This window comes from Mobula birostris, chromosome 23 (assembly GCF_030028105.1).
Source record: "Mobula birostris isolate sMobBir1 chromosome 23, sMobBir1.hap1, whole genome shotgun sequence".
In the NCBI taxonomy this organism is placed as follows: Eukaryota; Metazoa; Chordata; class Chondrichthyes; order Myliobatiformes; family Myliobatidae; genus Mobula; species Mobula birostris.
Window position 1 is genome coordinate 9,454,253 of NC_092392.1, and position 20,903 is coordinate 9,475,155.

Consider the following 20,903-nt stretch of genomic DNA (forward strand, 5'->3'; position numbering starts at 1 on the left):
TCCTTCTGGAGCCTCTCTAATTCCTCAAAACTACCTCCACTATCTTCATACCATTTGCAAACTTTGCAACAAAGCCATCAATTCTACCATCCAAATCACTGACAAACAATGTAAAAGGCATCGGCCCCAACACAGACCCCTGTGGAACACCACTAATCACTGGCATCCAGTCAGAAAAGCCTCCCTTTATTCCCACTCTCTGCTCCCTGCCAGCTTGCCACTGCTTTATCCATGCTAGAATCTTTCCTGTAATACCATAGGCCTGTAGCTTGTTAAGCTGCCTTGTCAAAGGCCTTCTGAAAATCCAAGCAGGCAACATCAACTGATTCTCTATTGTCTATCCTACTTGTTACTTCTTCAAAGAATTCCAACAGAATTGTCAGCAACCAGTTTCCCTTGAGGAAAATCATGTTGATTGATTACTGCCTACATATGCACTGAGACTTCATCCTTAATAATTGACTCCAAATTCTTCCCATCTTCTCGATTAGCCACAGCATCAAAGGGTATGGGGAGAAGGCAGGAGAGAGAGGATGACTGGAAGAATTGGATCAACCCATGACTGAATGGCAGAGCAGACTCAATGGGCCAAGTGGCCTGCTCCTGCACCTATATCTTATGGTCTTATGGTCACACCATGCTCAACCTTTTGATTCCTGACTTAGTTTGAGGTCTTATCAACATTTGCCTCCTCATTCTCTCCACTAACTGTTCCCATCCCCTGCAACTCTAGTTTAAAGCCCGCCGTGCAGCATTAACAACCCTCCTGCTAGGACATTAGTCCTCCTCCAGTTCGGGTGCAAACAGTCCCTTATGTACAGATCCTACCTTCCCTGGAAGAGAGACCAAATATCCAAAAATCTTATGTCCTCCCTCCTCCACCAACTCCTTAGCCACACATTAAACTGTATAACCTGGCCTCACTAGTACATGGCATAGGTAGCAATCCCGAGATCACAACCCTGGAGGTCCTGCCCTTTAACTTAGCACCTAACTCCTTGAACTCCCTATGCAGAACCTTGTTACTTGTCCTACCCATGTCATTGGTACCTACGTGGACCACAGCTTCTGGCTGTTCAGGCTTTCACTAAAGATTGCTGAGGACTCAATCCGAGATATCCCACACCCTGCACCCAGGAGGCAACATATCAGCCGGGAATCTCTTTTTCACTCACAGGACATCCTGTCCATTCCCCTAACTAATGAATCCCTTATCACCACAGTGTGCTTCTTCTCCCACCTTCCCTATGTAGTCACAGAGGCTGACTCAGTGCCAGAGACCTGGTCACTGTGATTTTCCTCTGTTAGGTCATCCCCCCCGATAGTATCCAAAGTGATACACTTGTTGTTGAAACAGATGGCCACAGGGTTTCTCTCCACTGACTTCTTAACTCCTTTTGCCTTCCCGACTGTCACCCAGTTTCCTGTGTCCTGCACCTTGGGTGTATCTACCTCTCTATTGCCCCCTCAGCCTCCCAAATGAATTGGAGTTCATCCAGTTCCAGCTCCAGCTCCTTAATGTGGATGGTTAGAAGCTGCACTTCTCGCAGTTGTAGTCATAACGGATCCCGGAGGTCTCCCTGTCTTCCCACCTGCCACAAGAGGAACATTCCACTATTTTGCTTGCTATCCCTATTTTCCTAGCTGAGCAGACATAAAGAAAGAAAAACAATGAGCTTTTCTTTCCTTAACTTTCTCTGAGTCAAGCCTCTCTTCACTGAAACCTCAAAGAGCTAAATCCTATGATTACTGTGACTCTGACCATGTCCATTCAGACGACGGCCCGTGTGCTTGCTCCTGCCTTCCTTTAATTTGTTTTTACTAATCAATCCTAAATGCTGATTGGTCACTGGTCAAATCGCTATAATGATGATGATCCCAATATGCCCTGAATATCTTAGTAACCAGAAATCCATCATCTCTGTTTTGAATGAACTTTGTGACTGAATTTCCACAGTCCTGTCGGGCAAAGAATTTCGAAGATTCACCACCCTCTGAATGAAGGAATGAAGAGTCATATGGCAGAGAAATAAGCCCATCACCCACTGTGTACAGAAATCCTGCACTATACCAATTTGATTCTTTCCACACATCTTATCTACCACTCACCTGCACGTAAGAGCAATTTACAGTGGCCTATTAACCTATGAAATGGCACATCTTTTGGATTTGGGAGGAAAGCACAGCATTTGAAAAAAATCCAAATGACGAGAAACTCAATACAGATAGGACTGGAAGTAAGGAGTGAACCTGGATTACTGGAGCAGTGCAGTGAAGTAGCAGCTCTGATAGCTACACCCTCCATTTCACGTGAAAACTGGTTTGCTGCATATTCTGAGATTGTGACCCACAGCTTTAGACATCTCAGCCAATCTGTGCATCCAACCTGTTGAGGTAAATGGATGCTCACACCATCAGACTGGAGGCCACCTTTACAGAATTTGAGGTGCTGGCCCTCTAACTCAAGTTTGGCCCTATTGTAGCAGTAGAGGAGACCATAGACGGACATTTTAGAATGGGAATGGGTGGCCACTGGGAGATCCTGACTGTTGCAGAGGACAGAGTAAGGTACCCATTGAAATGGGTCTCCCAGTATGCGTCAAGTCTCACCGATATAAAGGAGTCCGGACCAGGAGTAGCAGATACAATAATGGTCTCATGGTAGCACAACAATCTACAGCACCAGCGATCAGCATTTAGGGTTCAATCCTCACCGCTGTCTGTAGGTCTTTCCATGACTGTGTGGGGTTCTGCTGGGTACTCTGGTTCTTCCCACATTCCAATCATGCAGCAGGTTACACTCAGTGAGTTGTGAAGAAGAGTGACACTTGCGGGCTGCCCCCAGGACATCCTCAGACACTGTTGGTCATTGACGCAAACAACAAATATAATTATTGCTTTTCATATTGTGACAGGGTCCTGAATTACCCCTAAGGACTGTGCTTTTGGAAAGAGAGAGAGAGAGAGAGAGAGAGAGAGAGAGAGAGAGAGAGAGAGAGAGAGAGAGAGAGAGAGAGAGAGAGAGAGAGAGAGGTGTCCAACACAGACACCTTGTTAAAAGAGAGAGAAAGAAAGAGAGAGTGAGGCGAAGACTGCTTTGAGATGGTGTTATGGTTTTTCGGCAGCATGTTTACTCTTTTGCAAGGACACTAGCAGCTTCCAAGTCCTTACAGAGAGAGAAGAGAGGAGCTGCTTGATGGACAGCTGGTTTTCAGCACGGTGAGATAAATAGAAGGTCAGCTGTTAGACCTACAGACACATGGTTTTGGACACTGAGTGAGCTTTGTTGTGCCCACAGAAAAGGTGGGTTTTGGAGGATTGATCAGGCAGATCAATCAGTGGCTCTCACAGTGTGAAAAGGGTGTGACCGGTGGGGAGTTATTCGTGTGTCCAACACTTGCCTGGGTTGATAATTCCAATACAGATGAACGGTCCCCTTTGTTGTGGTAACAGTCGGTGACTTCTAAAGGATTTCAGAGGACAACGGGAAGATCGACGGTGTCAGCTCACCTGAAGACTCAAATCTTTCCCTGTCTCTCTCTCTTCATCACTACTCAACTCAATACCACGAACTGAACTGAACTTTACTCATCATCGTAAGACTATCTATTTAACCCTAGACTTGAAGAAGCTTGGTTTTCATATATTTCCACACTTACTTATATATATAATCATTGCTAACCTGTTTGATATATCTGCATTTATATTACTGTATTGCTTAGTTACTAATAAATACCATTAGTTAATAGCAATACTGGACTCCAAAGTGTTTTCCATTTCTGCTGGTTCTTTAACCCGTCATGGGGTATGTGACAAAACTGGGGACTCGTTCGGGATATGAACAAATTGGAAAGCGTGCCTTTGGTTCTTTAACCCATCACAGGGTATGTGACAATATGCATGTGATAAATAAAGCCAATTTTTAGATCCTTAAACTTTAATTAACAGCAACAAACTCAGAGGTAAATGCTACCTCACCTGGAAGAACTGCTTAGGCCCCTGAATGATGGTGAGGGAAAATGTGTAGGAGGGGGTATAGCACTTGTCACAGCTACAGGACTAAGTGCCAGGAGGGAGATCAATGGGGAGGGACAAGTGGCCAAGAGAGTCATGTAGAGAATGATTCCTGCAGAAATCTTGGATGTATTTCCCTAACTGCAAGCATATTATTTTGCAATTAGACCAAAACGTTACACGATACTACAGCAAGTTATCTTTATTTTCTTTATTTTCACACTCAATCCTTTCACAATGAAGACCAACATACTATTTACCTTCATAACTACTTGCTGTGTTGCCTACTGGTTTTCAATTACTACAAGAGCAACTAGATCCTTTTGAACAACAATGACAGCGCAAGCACGTGGACGTCAGCGAGTCAGACTGGCGCGAAGAGTTTGAAAGCAGACAGCTTTAAAGAGCGGGTGTTTTGAGGGGGACTGAGTAGGAGGACTTTGGTTCAACGGGCCCAGGAAAAGTAGGTTATCTGTGAAGAATAGAAACAGCAAGTATGTCTATGAGGCCGATGTTCTGTACTGGGTGTCAGATGTGGGAAGTCCGGGAGACTCCCAGCCTCCCGGACAGCCGCATCTGCACCAGGTGCATCGAGTTGCAGCTCCTTAGGGACCGCGTTAGGGAACTGGAGATGCAGCTCGCTGACCTTCGTCTGGTCAAGGAGAGTGAGGAGGTGATAGAGAGGAGCTATAGGCAGGTAGTCACACCAGGGCCTCGGGAGACAGGTAAGTGGGTAACAGTCAGGAGAGGGAAAGGCAGAGGTCAGATACTGGAGAGTACCCCTGTGGCTGTCCCTCTTAATAATAAATACTTATGTTTGAGTACTGTTGGGGGGGATGGCCTACCTGGGGGAATCAACAGTGGCCGCGCCTCTGGCCCTGTGGCTCAGAAGGGTAGGGAAAGAAAGAAGGCAGCAGTAATAGGGGACTCTATAGTTAGGGGGGCAGACAGGCGATTCTGTGGATGCAAGAAAGATTCTGCGGATGGTAGTTTGCCTCCCAGGTGCCAGGGTCTGGGATGTTTCTGATCGCATCCGTGATATCCTGAAGTGGGAAGGTGAACAGCCAGAGGCCATGGTATTTATTGGTACCAACGACATAGGTAGGAAAAGGAAGGAGGTCCTGAAAACAGATTACAGGGAATTAGGAAGGAAGTTGAGAAGCACCTCAAAGGTAGTCATCTTGGGATTAATGCTTGGACCACGCGGCAGTGAGTATAGGAATAGAGTGAGGTGGAGGATAAATGCGTGGCTGAGAGATTGGAGCAGGGGACAGGGATTCAGATTTCTGGATCATTTGGGACCTCTTTTGGGGCAGGTGTGACCTGTACAAAAAGGATGGGTTGTATTTGGATCCCAGGGATACCAATATCCTAGCAGGGAGGTTTGCTAAGGCTACTGGGGAGAGTTTAAACTAGAATTACTGGAGGATGGGAACCAAACTGAAGAAGTGGAGGAAGGGGCTGTTGGCTCACAAATAGAGAAAGCTTGGAGACAGTGAGAGAGAAAGGATAGGCAGGTGATAGAGAAGGGATGTGCTCAGACCGATGGTTTGAGATATGTCTATTTTAATGCAAGAAGTATCATGAACAAAGCGGATGAGCTTAGAGCATGGATCAGTACCTGGAGCTATAACATTGTGGCCATTACAGAGACTTGGAAGGTTCAGGGGCAGGAATGGTTACTTCTAGTGCCAGGCTTTAGATGTTTCAAAAAGGACAGGGAGGGAGGCAAAAGAGATGGGAGCATGGCACTGTTGATCAGAGATAGTGTCACGACTGCAGAAAAGGAGGATGTCATGGAGGCGTTGTCTATGGGGTCTCTGTGGGTGGAAGTTAGAAACAGGAAGGGGTCAATAACCCTACTGGGTGTTTTTACAGACCACCCAATAGTAACAGGAACATTAAGGAGCAAATAGGGAGACAGGTTCAGAAAAGGTGTAATAATAACAGGTTTGTCGTGGTGGGAGATTTTAATTTCCCCAATACTGATTGGCATCTCCCTAGACCAAAGGGTTTAGATGGGGTGGAGTTTGTCAGATGTGTTCAGGAAGGTTTCCTGACACAATATGTAGATAAGCCTACAAGAGGAGAGGTTGTACTTGGTCTGGTATTGGGAATTGAACCTAGTCAGGTGTCAAGTATCTCAGTGGGAGAGCATTTTGGAGATAGTGATCACAATTCTGTCTCCTTTACCATAGCATTGCACAGGGATAGGAACAGTTAAGTTAGGAAAGTGTTTAATTGGAATAAGGGGAAATATGAAGCTATCAGGCAGGAACTTGGAAACATAAATTGGGAACAGATGTTTTTAGGGAAATGTACGGCAGAAATGTGGCAAATGTTCAGGGGATATTTGAGTGGCGTTCTGCATAGGTACGTTCCAATGAGACAGGGAAAGGATGGTAGGGTACAGGAACCATGGTGTAGAAAGGCTTTTGAAAATTTTATCAAGAATAAAAGAAAAGCTTACAAAAGGTTCCAAAAACAAGGTAATGATAGTAATCTAGAAGATTATAAGGCAAGCAGGAGGAGCTTAAGAATGAAATTAGGAGAGCCTGAAGGGGCCATGAAAAGGCCTTGGCAAGCAGGATTAAGGAAAACCCCAAGGCATTCTACAAGTATGTGAAGAGCAAGAGGATATGACGTGAGAGATTAAGACCAATCAAGTGTGACAGTGGAAAAGTGTGTATGAAACCAGAGGAGATAGCAGAGATACTTAATGAATACCTTGCTGCAGTATTCACACGGAAAAGGATCTTGGCGATTGTAGGGATGACTGACAGCGGATTGAAAAGCTTGAGGATATAGACATTAAGAAAGAGGATGTGCTGGAGCTTTTGGAAATATCAAGTTTGATGAGTCTCCGGGTCCAGATAAAATGTATCCCAGGCTACTGTGGGAGGTAGGGGAGGAGATTGTTCAGCTTCTGGTAATGATCTTTGTATCATCATTGGGGACTGGAGCGGTTCCGGAGGATTGGAGGGTTGCAGATGTTGTTCCCTTATTCAGAATGGGAGTAGAAATAGCCCAGGAAATTATAGGCCAGTGAGTCTTACTTCAGTGGTTGGTAAGTTGATGGAAAAGATCTTGAGAGGCAGGATTTATGAACATTTGGAGAGGCATAATATGTTTAGGAATAGTCAGCATGGCTTTGTCAAAGGCAGGTCGTAGCTTACGAGCCTGATTGAATTCTTTGAGGATGTGACTAAACACATTGATGAAGGCAGAGCAGTAGATGTAGTGTATATGGACTTCAGCAAGGCATTTGATAAGGTACCCCATGCAAGGCTTATTGAGAAAGTAAGGAAGCATGGGATCCAAGGGGTTTGCTTGCCCACAGAAGGCAAAGAGTGTTGTAGACAGGTCATGTTCTGCATGGAGGTCAGTGACCAGTGGAGTGCCTCAGGGATCTGTTCTGGGACCCCTACTCTTTGTGATTTTTATAAATGACCCGGATGAGGAAGTGGAGGGATGGGTTAGTAAATTTGCTGATGATGCAAAGGTTGGATGTGTTGTGGATAGTATAGAGGGCTGTCAGAGGTCACAGTCGGACATCGATAGGACACAAAACTGGGCTGAGAAGTGGCAGATAGAGTTCAACCCAGATAAGTGTGAGTAAGTTCATTTTGGTAATACAGTTTTAATGGTAAGACTCTTGGCAGTGTGGAGGATCAGAGGGATCTTGGGGTCCGAGTCCATAGGACACTCGAAGCTGCTGCGCAGGTTGACTCTGTGGTTAAGAAGGTGTACGGTGTATTGGCCTTTATCAACCGTGGGACTGAGTTGAAGAGCTGAGAGGTAATGTTACAGCTATATAGGACACTGGTCAGTCCCCACTTGGAGTACTGTGCTCAGTTCCGGTCACCTCACTACAGGAAGGATGTGGAATCTATCGAAAGGGTGCAGAGGAGATCTGCAATGATTTTGCTGGATTGTGGAGCGTGCCTTTATGAGAATAGGTTGAGTGAACTCGGCCTTTTCTCCTTGGAGTGGCGAGGATGAGAGGTGACCTGATAGAGGTGTATAAGATGATGAGAGGCATTGATCGTGTGGATAGTCAGAGGCTTTTTCCCAGGGCTGAAATGGCTAAAACCAGAGGGGACAGTTTTAAGTTGCCTGAATGTAGGTACAGAGGAGATGTCAGGGGCAAGTTTTTTTTACATAGAGAGTGGTGAGTGTGTGGAATGGGCTGCTGGCAACCGTGGTGGAGGCGGAAATGATAGGGCATTTTAGGAGACTCCTAGATAGGTACATGGAGCTTAGAAAAATAGAGAGCTATGGGTAACCCTAGGTAATTTCTAAAGTAAGTACATGTTCGGCACAGCACTGTGGGCTGAAGGGCCTGTATTGTGCTGTAGGTTTTCTATGTTTCTATGTAATACTTTCCAATACAGTATATCACCATTTAATATTCTTCTGTTTTACACAACATTGTGGATGAAATTGAATATTTTGACATTATATTTCATTTCCATGTTCTGTCCATTCACTGAGCTTTCCAAATTCTCTTAAAAAGTATGTCATCAGCTTTAAAGTGCTTTGGGATTCTTTCAAAATGCAGGTCTTCTTTTTTTCCTCTTTCTATTATTATCTTTAATTAACTTGTCTATTATATATTGCTTATAATTTCTCAAATTGCTATTTTGAACAATTCCCTTGATTTCCCTCTTTATAGCTTTCATTTAACCTGTACATTCCTCTTGCTATTATTTTTCTTTAATTAAAAAATATTTGCAGCCCAGTTACCTGTTCCACTAGGATCAGAACACTAATTTGAGTGGAATCTGATACCTGGATCATTTCATTCCTTCTTATTATTCTACAATCCTGAAATGCAAACCACTCTTTGAGTTCAATATTCAAATCTGAACTAGTCACCTCTAGGTTAATTTGTAAATCATACAGGTAGATGCACAGGGTTATTACTCTTGAGAGAGTTGATTTTAATCTTAACTCAAACTCTTCACACTTTTTCAGCAGAATCTCATTTACAACCATAGAATCATAGAACACTACAGCACAGAAAACAGGCCATTCGGCCCTTCTAGTCCGTGTCCAAACTTTATTCTGTTAGTCCCATTGACCTGCATCCAGTCCATAACCTTCCAGACCTCTCCCATCCATGCACCTATCCAATTTATTCTTAAAATTTAAGAGTGAGCCCGCATTTACCACGTCAGATGGCAGCTCGTTCCACACTCCCACCACTCTCAGAGTGAAGAAGTTCCCCCTAATGTTTCCCCTAAACCTTTCCCTTTTCATCCTAAAGCCATGTCCCCTCGTATTTTTCTCTCCTAATCTAAGTGGAAAGAGCCTATTCACATTTACTCTGTCTATACCCCTCGTAATTTTGTAAACCTCTATCAAATCTCCCCTCATTCTTCTACGCTCCAAGGAATAAAGTCCTAACCTGTTCAATCTTTCCCTCTAACTCAACTCCTGAAGACCCCGCAACATCCTAGTAAATCTTCTTTGCACTCTTTCAATCTTATTGATATCCTTCCTATAGTTAGGTGACCAGAACTGTACACAATACTCCAAATTTGGCCTCACCAATGTCTTATACAACCTTCCCATAACATCCCAACTCCTATATTCAATACTTTGATTTATGAATGCCAGGATGCCAAAAGCCTTCTTTACAACCCTGTCTACCTGTGACGCCACTTTCAGGAAATTATGTAACTGAACTCCCAGATCTCTTTGCTTCTCTGCACTCCTCAGTGCCCTACCATTTACTGTGCATGTCCTACCTTGATTTGTCCTTCCAAAATGCAACACCTCACACTTGTTTGCATTAAATTCCATCTGCCATTTTCTGGCCCATTTTTCCAGTTGGTCCAGATCCCTCTGCAAGCATTGAAAGCCTTCTCACTGTCTACAACGCCTCCAACCTTAGTGTCTTCAGCCAACTTGCTGATCCAATTTACCACATTTCTAGTAACAATTGAGATAAATTATGCAATACATATAATTTTGCTTAACCCTTAGTTTATTACATACATCGTTGTTTTTTTCTGTTATTTAAATTTCTGTAACTATGCTTATTTTTCTTTTCATGTTCATCACTAATTTAATTTTTATCATTCACTTCAGTCCTTTTACAATTTTACATTCCATTATTTCATTATCAGCCAGCTTTATTCTCCATTTTAAGTTTTTTTAATGCTATTGATCCCTTTTCAAAATATTTTTCATTGCTCCTTTGCCCTATTTATGTTACTTAGTTCCATTTTCATTCTCTCATGCTTTTTTCTCTCACTCTGTTAATTTCCTCTATTACTTCCTCTGCCTTATTCTGTGTTTTGGTTGATTTCCTATTGATAAATCGAGCAGATATTCCTCTCATTTTTGCAGCAAGTAAGAGAGACGCCATGTACATACTGTAAATGTTCCACTTCCTTAATCCTTTTCACTATCTAATTGAATCAGCTTATTTTAAATGAGTTTTAATCTCCTCAGGCTGGAAACTATTTCAAGCATTAAATGTGAGTGAAAATTGCATTGGCTTGGTTCTGCAGACACCCAGTTTTGTAGCATGCTTTATGTGCAGCAATATATGTAGATTTTAAATGCATAGCATATTAGCCAATCTGCTAGAAGATCTGCAAATCTGCCAAAAAGCATAGTGGAGTCCTTCTCCAGCCTCTCTTCGGGCCTGCAACAGAAACAGGTGGCCATATTTATCAGAGTGGGCTCTGCAGCCAGCAGGTAATGGCACACCCAAATTCAGAATGTGATGGTGCAGGTTTCAATACAGGTGGAGTCTATCAAAACTCTATTTGATGCCCATAGACATAGACAGTGGCTATCATGAAGCAGCAGCTGATGGCTGGTATGTCATATGACCTGGCCTAAAGGATCACACACAAAATGCTGGAGGAACTCAGCAGACATGGCAACATCTATGGGAAAGAGAGCATCTATGGAAAAGAGTCTCTTTTCCATTGATGCTGCCTGGTCTGCTGAGTTCTTCCAGCATTTTGTGTGCGCTGCTTGGATTTCCAGTATCTGCAGATTTTCTCTTGTTTGTGATTGGCCTAAAGGACGTCTTGTTCAAAGAGAGCTTGAGTGGTCCTGTGCAAAAAGAATTTGCTGCCCTCCACTGGGATGACTGCACTGCTCTGTCATCACAAGCACTCTCATAGTAGATCTAAGGTTAACATGGTGAGAATGCTGATACTCAGGATTTGGTGCAATTGTTGGTTCAGGGCTGCTTGCAGTCAATTTTCAATGCCATCTACTGAGTCACCTACTAGAAAGAGCAATGTTCTGCCATGACTGCTGCTTGTTTTCCAGTTACTTGCTTCTACCACATGTAGGGAGCGCAAATAAACTCGGGAAGCGGTCATTACAGGTGCATACCAACAATAGGTTGTATATTTGAATTGGCTTCAACCATTTCTTGTTTCTGTTAACTTAAATGAACTCTGCTTTGTTTGGCTGTGCTGAAGAGGTAAAAGTGATTGTTTGTAAGGATGGAACACAATGCAGCGCATCACAATTTGCATGCAGCGTTAGTGTGAATTTAGCTCTATCACAGCAGTAAGCTCTCAGTGATAATGTTAACATCAGCATGATGTTCCAGATAATTGCAGAACATCAAGAAAGCTCACCTCTGTCCCAGGATACTGACGGACTTTTACCGCTGTACCATTGAGAGCATACTCACCAACTGCATCTCGGTGTGGTATGGCAATTGTCCCGTATCGGACCGCAAAGCACTCCAGCGTGTGGTGAAAACTGCCCAGTGGATTATCGGCACCCAATTTCCCACCATTGAGAACATCTACCATAAACACTGCCTGGGCAGGGCGAAGAGCATTATCAAAGATGCACCTCACCCTAACCACGGACTTTTTAATCTCCTCCCATCCGGTAGGCGCTACAGGAGCCTCCACTCCCGCACCAGCAGGCACAGGAAGAGCTTCTTCCCTAAGGCTGTGACACTGCTGAACCTCTCATCACAGCGCCAAGCAGTATTGCACCCATATTGTACTGTCTTCAGCTTTTATAGCCTTCCTCACTGTCCACTAGACCCCCAATCCTGGTATCATCCACAAATTTGCTGATCCTGTTAACCGCATTATCATTCAGATCATTGATATAGATGACAAACAATAGAGGACCCAGCACCGATTCCTGTGACACATCACTTGTCACAGGCCTCCAGTTAGAGAGGCAACCCTCTACTACCACTCTCCAGCTTCTCCCATGAAGCCAATGTCTAATCCTATTTACTACCTTATCCTGAATTCCAACCGACCGAACCTTCCTGACCAGCCTCCCATATGTGACCTTGTCAAATGCCTCACTAAAGTCCATGTAGGTAACCACCACTGCCTTGCCTTCATGCACTTTCCTGGTAACTTCCTAGAAAAGCTCTCTAAGATTGGTTAGACATGACCTTCATGCACAAAGCCATGCTGACTATCCTTAATCAGTCCAATCCTATCCAAATACTTATAAATCCTGTCCCTTAGAAAATCAAAGAGCAGTTTGAGGAAGTAACTAATAGGGCATACACAATTCTAGGTTCAATCAATAAAGCAGTAGAACAGAAAAACAGTACAGCCACTCTGAAGCTTTATAAAATACTGGCCTGGCCTCAAATGATTTCTTCACTATAGGAATAATGTAGAGGCATTAGAGAAGATCATTAGAGATGATTCCTGGAAAGAAGGATGTCAATTATAATTATAAAATGGAGAGGTTGCTCTTTTTTTTTGAAGACTTTGTGAAATTTGATAGAAATATATAAATTGGTGAAAGGTATTGACAGAATGGATAGTGGGATACTGTTCTTGTTGGCTGCAGGATTGAAGCTGAGATCACAGGTATATAACAAAAGAGAAGAAAATGAAAATGTCTTGTGCAGTGTGTGGTTGGAATTTGGATCATACTGCTCGCAGATATAGTGGAGGCAGGTTCCATTGTTGTCTCCATGAAGAGCAGTACAACGTGACTAAAGTTTGGGTGAACTTGCTCCTGAAGTGTATTTGCTGCAGTGTCCCCTAAAAGCAGTTGCTTCAGCAGGTGGGGCTCATAAGCTGTGGTGGACAGCTTATCTAGGGGAAGGAAAACTCTGATCTCAAACCTCCATTGCCTTGTGGCTATACCCACTCATGGGGAAGACTTTGGGAGTAAACCCTGAGGGAAAAATCCAGAGCTGGAGTCACTAGGAGGTTGAGTTTAACACTAACTGTCAACTTCAGCAATGTGGCTGGTGCCAAACTGTATCGGTCTCTGCCATTCCTTTGGGTTCATCAGATGCATGAAGAGGGGCAGCTTGCTCTCCACATTGTACTGCCCAGGCTTGCGTATCTAGACAGCTCGGACACAACATCTATGGTCGACCCTGACTGATGGAGGCCTCGTTAGAGGGAGGGTCCTGCATCACACTGAGAAAGATTGAGCAGTGTTGGGAAATGTCAAAGCATTGCTAGTAGTCACTGGTTTTCACTGAGGTTGATTTTGCTTTCAACCTAACAGTTAGAATCATAGCTTTCATACCATCATGAAATAAAAGTAAGAAAGAAACAAATTTTTGTGGGATGGCAAATTTGACGACAGTCTTCCACAGTCCCCATCAATTATTGAAGTTGGAAAAGTCCGCAAATTGTAATTGGAGCTGCTTTCTGAATTTCTTTTGCTGTTATCGCATGATGGAAATCATGTCCACTGTGCCTCTGGAAGGAATACACACTGTAATTGTGGGACAAGCTCTTCGATCACTGAGAAAGTGTGATTGAGGAGAAGCTTGCAATGGCTTTCAACGTGACAAATAGGACAGAGACCCCCAAGGAGGTTGCCACAATCAGAATTGTCTCCTTTCTTGAAGATAATTAAGGTTATCCAAGATGTGGATGATAAATTTGCAGATTCACAACTGAAGTTCTGTACCGTTAAGTTTTAGAAGTTGAAGATGAAGGATACTATCTGCTCCAAGGTCTTGGTAATTTTGAGGTAAGATTTGGCCTTCACAACTTCTAATCAGTCAGGATTTGCAGCAAGACAGGACAAAATAAGATCACAATATATAGGACTGTGAAATCACCTACTTTGATAGGACATCTTGAAAGTAACATCTTTCAAAAGATAGATTATAGCTTACAACAGGCATGGACAGCACTCTGCGGCTAGTCCTGTATGAACTCTATTTAATTCTCTTAGATCATCTGTCTTTATTATATTTCTCTGATGATGAAACTCTCTTGACAGCTGCATTTGACATGTCATTCTTCTTCTGAATCATGACACATCAACTGAAGGAGATCAGACTGCACTCAGTGTATTTCCTGCACCTTTGCTCTCAACCTTTTTTCTCCTGGATACACCATGGATGGAATTCCCCTGGTCCTTGTCTGCTAATCTTACAAGCCCCTACGCTCAATGGACCTTCCCAATTTCCATCAGGTTCAACAAGATTCCACACTAGCAACATCGACTCCTTAATCTGTCCCTTTCAGCATTTTCAAGGGGCCTTTCCCTTGGTAACACTCTTGCATCTCCTGCCTTGTGTTGAAGTTTTTCATGAACTGCAGGAAATGCAACATCTGCTCTGTTATTTCAGTGTCTAAAAATGGCTTTGATGAGAACTGGAGAAAGAGAGATAAAACTCTGTCTTCACCAGTAGTTGCAATCATATTCCTTAAACTGTGCAAAGAAATTGTAATTGGAAACCTGTTAGCTTAGCATCAGGGGTAAGTAAGTTGCTGAAAAGCATTTTGAGGGATAGGGTATACAAAAACTTGAAAAGGTAGGGTTACTTTGTGATGATCAGCATAGTTTTGTTTGTAGGAGATCTTGTCATACCAATTTAATTAAGTTTTTTGAAAAAGTGACCAAGAAAATTGTTGACAGCAGGATGGCAGACATAGTAGTCATAGTCATAGTCATAGTCATACTTTATTGATCCCGGGGGAAATTGGCTTTCGTTACAGTTGCACCATAAATAATTAAATAGTAATAAAACCATAAATAATTAAATAGTAACATGTAAATTATGCCAGTAAATAAGTCCAGGACCAGCCTATTGGCTCAGGGTGTCTGACCCTCCAAGGGAGGAGTTGTAAAGTTTGATGGCCACAGGCAGGAATGACTTCCTATGACGCTCTGTGTTGTATCTCGGTGGAATGAGTCTCTGGCTGAATGTACTCCTGTGCCCAACCAGTACATTATGTAGTGGATGGGAGACATTGTCCAAGATGGCATGCAACTTGGACAGCATCCTCTTTTCAGACACCACCGTCAGAGAGTCCAGTTCCATCCCCACAATATCACTGGCCTTATGAATGAGTTTGTTGATCCTGTTGGTGTCTGCCACCCTAGGTCCATATGGTCTTTAGTAAGGCCTGTGTTAAGGTTCTGCATGGAAAGTTAGACATGGACTGTTAATGAAAATTAGATGGCATGGGATCTAGGAAGAGCTGGCTAAATGGGTGCAGAAATGGCAAAACGGTAGGAAGCAGAGGGTGAGGCTGGAAGATTGGCTCATGAACTGGAGGCCCTTGGCAAGTGGTGTTCTGCAGGGGTCAGTGCTGGACCCATTATTATTTGTCACCTATATCAATGATTTAATTGAAAAGGTATAAGACATGGTTAGTTTGTTTGTAGGTAAGTGAAGATGGTTACTGAGGGATCCTGATCCGATAAGTAAGTGGGTTGAGGAATGACAAATGGAATTTAATTCAGATTCCTTTACATTTTGAAAGGAAAAAACAAGGTAGGACATGGAAGGTTGACGAGCCACAGTAGATGTAGTATATAGTGATTTCAGTAAGGCATTTGATAAGGTTCTAAAAGGTTAGAACACCTGACATCCAAACAGTGCTAGCAAACTGGATACAAAACTGGTTGGATGGTAGAATGATGTTTCTCAAAGTAGAGGTCTGTGATTAGTAGTGTGCCCCAGGAGTCGGTGCTGGGACCAGTATTATTTGTCATCTATATAGACAATTTAGATGAGAAATATATGAGGAATAGTTAGTAAATTCGCAGATGACACTAAAATAAATGGTGCTGTGGACAGTGAAGAACTGCAGATGGATCTTAGTTAGCTGGGCAGTGGGCTAAGGATTGGCAAATGGAATTTAACTCAGATAAGTGCAAAATATTCCATTTTGGAAGGACAAAGCAAAGTTAAAATTTTTACATTGAACAGTAGGGTCCTGGATACTGTTGTAGAACAGAGGGACCTTAGAGTACAGATGCATAGTTCTCTTAAAGTGAAATCACATATAGACAGAGCAGTGAAGATTTTGGCACGTGGGCATACATCAGTTAAGCACTGAACACATAAGTTGGGAGACTATGTTGCAATTCTACGAAAAGTTCTTGAGGCCACACTTTGAGAATTGTATTCCGTTTTAGTAATTCACTGTTTACCACTGGCCCTTTAAACTTACCACGGTTCTATTTTTCATGCTCCCTTTACATTCAATAGGTGTTCCAGAAATTTTATAATGTAACATCTGAAAAAAGTTGATTAAAAGTGTGCTTGGGTATTGACAGGAGTATAGTAGTCCAACATTACCTGCAAATACTGAATTATCCGATATTTTTCATTAGCACAAAAATTACAACAATCTGACATAAAACTAAACCCAACAGTCTCATTTTTCACATTGCCCAATGCAAAGAAAAGTTAATGAAAATTCCTACCTGTGAGAGGAAAAGTTATCATAGGATCCAACTGTGTAATGCCTGAAGAGTCTCTTTGTTCGGTCTTCACGAGTTTCTGAAAAAAAGTTGAAGACTTAAATTGGGAAAGGGAGAGTGGGAAGCAAAGAAACAATAGAGTAATCACCGGAAATATCAGCACAAAAAGCATTCACAATGTTGCCATTGATAGCACAATGAACCAAAGAGAAAGGGACAAAAAAGATTCCAGAATAAACTTCAGAGGCTGAAGGATCTGCATGGCAAAATAAGAATTAAATAATCTATTTCATTGTTCTGCTTACAAAAGGGACACAAAAAATAAAACGAACAAAGAAACAACACAATAGAAAATAGGGGAAAGGGGCCAATAGTCTGAATAACAGAGGCAACAGAGTGAACTCGGCCTTTTCTCCTTGGAGCGACGGAGGATGAGAGGTGACCTGATAGAGGTGCACAAGTTAACGAGAGGCTCTAATCATATGGATAGGCAGAGGCTTTTTCCCAGGACTGAAATGGCTAGCATGAGAGGGCACAGTTTTAAGGTGCATGGAAGTCGGTACAGAGGAGATGTCAGGGGTAAGTTTTTTACGCAGAGAGTGGTGAGTGTGTGGAATGGGCTGCCAGCGGCGGTGGTGGAGGCGGAAGCGATGGGGTCTTTTAAGAGATTCCTGGATGGATACATGGAGCTTAGTAAAATAGAGGGCTATGGGTAAGCCTAGGTAGTTCTAAGGTAGGGACATGTTCGGCACAGCTTTGTGGGCCAAAGGGCCTGTATTGTGCTGTATGTTTTCTATGTTTCTATGTTCTATGTTTCTAAAAAGGAGAAAATAAATCCCATTATGAAAATACTCAGCAAAATTTAAAAAGTCAGGAAAACATATCAGAAAAGGAATTACAATTTTATTAAATTCTAAAAGACAAAAACAAACCACAGTGAATAGAGAGAGTGGAAAGTGATGGTAAACGTGACATGAATAAACTGAGGAGACGAGTGTTTGATGACTGGCAAGGCCAAAGGGCTAGTTTCTGAGCGGCATGACCAGAACTTTATGCTAACCAGAGTGCCTGTTGCAAGAGAGACAGCACCTTAACATATAGGAACAGAGGGAGAAAACACCGGATAAAACAAATAGCACCAGAAAAACCTGATTGAGTTAAACATTACTCTGAGGTATATCGACTACAACACTCAATTTATTTTCCTTCTTCTTTATCCATATTTCCAAAGCACTCTTCTGCAAAAGAAGTTATCTTACCAGAGTTTCACTGCCTCACACTGTTAATCTATCATAATTTATTCTACCAAATTAGGATGTTACCTCTTGATCATTTTTCTTAATAAACATATGAACAAGTATAATGTTTTTGTGTTATTTATTTAATTGGGTTCCCTTTATCTAGTTTTAGGATCTGCGTGAAGATCTGACCACATTTTGGGTCATATTTATGCAGAAATAGGAAAATTTCTAGCACTACTGTATCATTTTTTGTGCTGGTATTTCACTGGTATAATATACTGTGCTAGTATTTCACTGGTTTGATGTGATGGTATTTCACTGGTATAATATACTGTGCTAGTATTTCACTGGTTTGATGTGCTGGTATGCTGGTATTTCACTGGTTTGATGTGATGGTATTTCACTGGTTTAATGTGCTGGTATTTCACTGGTGTAATATGCTGATATTTCACTGGTTTGATGTGATGGTATTTCACTGGTTTAATGTGCTGGTATGCTAGTATTTCACTGGTATAATGTGCTGGTATTTCACTGGTTCAATGTGCTGGTATGCTGGTATTTCACTGGTTTGATGTGCTGGTATGCTGGTATTTCACTGGTTTGATGTGATGGTATTTCACTGGTTTAATGTGCTGGTATTTCACTGGTTTAATGTGCTGGTATTTCACTGGTGTAATATGCTGATATTTCACTGGTTTGATGTGATGGTATTTCACTGGTTTAATGTGCTGGTATGCTAGTATTTCACTGGTATAATGTGCTGGTATTTCACTGGTTCAATGTGCTGGTATGCTGGTATTTCACTGGTATAATATGCTGGTATTTCACTGGTTTGATGTGATGGTATTTCACTGGTTCAATGTGCTGGTATTTCACTGGTTTAATATACTGTGCTGGTATTTCACTGGTATAATGTGCTGGTATTTCACTGGTTTAATATACTGTGCTGGTATTTCACTGGTTTAATATACTGTGCTGGTATTTCACTGGTTTGATGTGATGGTATTTCACTGGTTTAATGTGCTGGGTATTTCACTGGTCTGATGTGATGGTATTTCACTGGTTTAATGTGTTGGTATTTCACTGGTTTGATGTGATGGTATTTCACTGGTATAATGTGCTGGTATTTCACTGGTTCAATGTGCTGGTATGCTGGTATTTCACTGGTATAATATACTGTGCTGGTATTTCACTGGTTTAATATACTGTGCTGGTATTTCACTGGTTCAATGTGCTGGTATGCTGGTATTTCACTGGTGTAATATACTGTGCTGGTATTTCACTGGTTTAATATACTGTGCTGGTATTTCACTGGTTCAATGTGCTGGTATGCTGGTATTTCACTGGTGTAATATACTGTGCTGGTGTGATTCCAACCAGCAGAGGGTTTTCCTCTAATTCCCACTTTCTCCACTTTAGCTAGGGCGCTTTGATGCCGAGGGCAATCACTCTCACTTCACCTCTGGCACTCAGCTCTTTGTCCACGTTTGGAAGGGTGATGAGGTCAGGAGCTGAGGTCTGAGATCTGTTGATCTCAGTTTTCTGTACACTTAAAAGATGAGCATTCCACAGGCTTCTTGGACAGAGAGTTATGAGAAAATCATTACCCTCTTACTTTGAGAGTGCCCCCCCCCCCGCTTCGAAACACTCAACCAGGGGAATCTACGTAGTCAAGGTATGACTCAGAAAGAGAACTGCAGAGATATATTTGGTAATGGTGCAACAGATCTGTGCTTGGACCTTGTTAGGGACTGATATCTACAGGTTAGAATGGAAAAAGAGATAAAGCTTTACATGAAACAGGCTAAATGAGTCATCAGCAGAAATTATTCTGTATCTTGTGCCTTTGTGTTAGAGAACTGAGCCTCTCTGCCTGCTGAGCAGGCTAAATTGAACAGATCTAAAACTTAGCGTGACAGATAAATCATTTTTCAAAATCTCTATCTACTTGCACTTAAAGATTCAAGATTGTTTAATGTCATTTCCAGTACACAAGTGTAAAGGAGGTGAAATAATTGTTATTCTGGATCCGATGCAGAACCAGGAAAAACACAATAAGATAAAGAACACAATAATAATGAAAAAGCACAACAAATACAAATACATAAGATAGCTTACATGCATAGATTGTATGTCCATAAAATGACACCGGGCACAGGAGTATCTGTACATAAGGTGACTGACAGGAAATGATACAGCAGTGTGTTTGGACGTGTGGAGAGGTGGGTTTGTGGTTGGGTGTGTTAATCAGCAATATTACTTGGGGAAAGTAACTGGAATGGAAGAGTTTGGGAATTCTTCTTGTAAATCTCATTTATGTGTACTGCCCTGTCTAGATCTGATTCATTTTGCTTTCTGCTTTCACACTTATTCTGCTTTCATTTTCTTTGCATTCTTGTTTTTGTATTTATTTTGTTAAATACTCTCCACTCATACAGGGAGTCATAGTGCGTGAGTCATACCCTTCCTGGTACCATACAGCACGTTAAAACAAAACAGATGTAGACAGTTCTACATCTGACTGAGTAGTTTTTGATAGACGAGTGCAGAAGGAACTTTAATCTGCACCCAACCTGTACTGGTGGACTCAATATCATCACTTGATTTCTGAAATGGGAATTTGAATTTTCAGCAAAAGTATGCTCCATTTTGACGGGCCTAATGTAATTAGGTTATTGGACAGCAGGGGGCAGCATTATTTACATTTTAACCACCAGAATAATTATGCACACAGACTCAATTAATTTGTTTTTACTGACCCTCCACCTTATTACAAAGTGCGACGATTGGTCCAGTTGGACACTTAATTAAAAAAGCAATGCCAGACAAGTAACTTGCATAGTGATTGTGACCAAAACCTAGCTAGAGTAATTTCAAACCACTGTGCCCAAGCCCTCTTAAAACTCTTAAAAATATTTTAATAAATATTTGATATTAATATTGTGTTTAGTGATTAAAATAAATCTAAAATATGACAATCTTCCAATG

At 42.1% G+C, this 20,903-nt stretch overlaps 1 protein-coding gene across 15 annotated transcripts in view; it reads right to left on the reverse strand.

Moving 5' to 3' along the window:
• shank3a (SH3 and multiple ankyrin repeat domains 3a) overlaps window positions 1-20,903 on the reverse strand; it is a 1,072,328-nt gene that overhangs the window by 266,288 nt on the left and 785,137 nt on the right. For 14 of the 15 annotated variants that reach the window (XM_072241114.1, XM_072241121.1, XM_072241124.1 and 11 more), the window contains one exon: window positions 16,678-16,753. In XM_072241114.1, the coding sequence (XP_072097215.1) occupies window positions 16,678-16,753 (76 nt within the window). The remainder of the gene's footprint in view (window positions 1-16,677; window positions 16,754-20,903) is intronic. The other variant, XM_072241123.1, reaches the window with a different exon arrangement.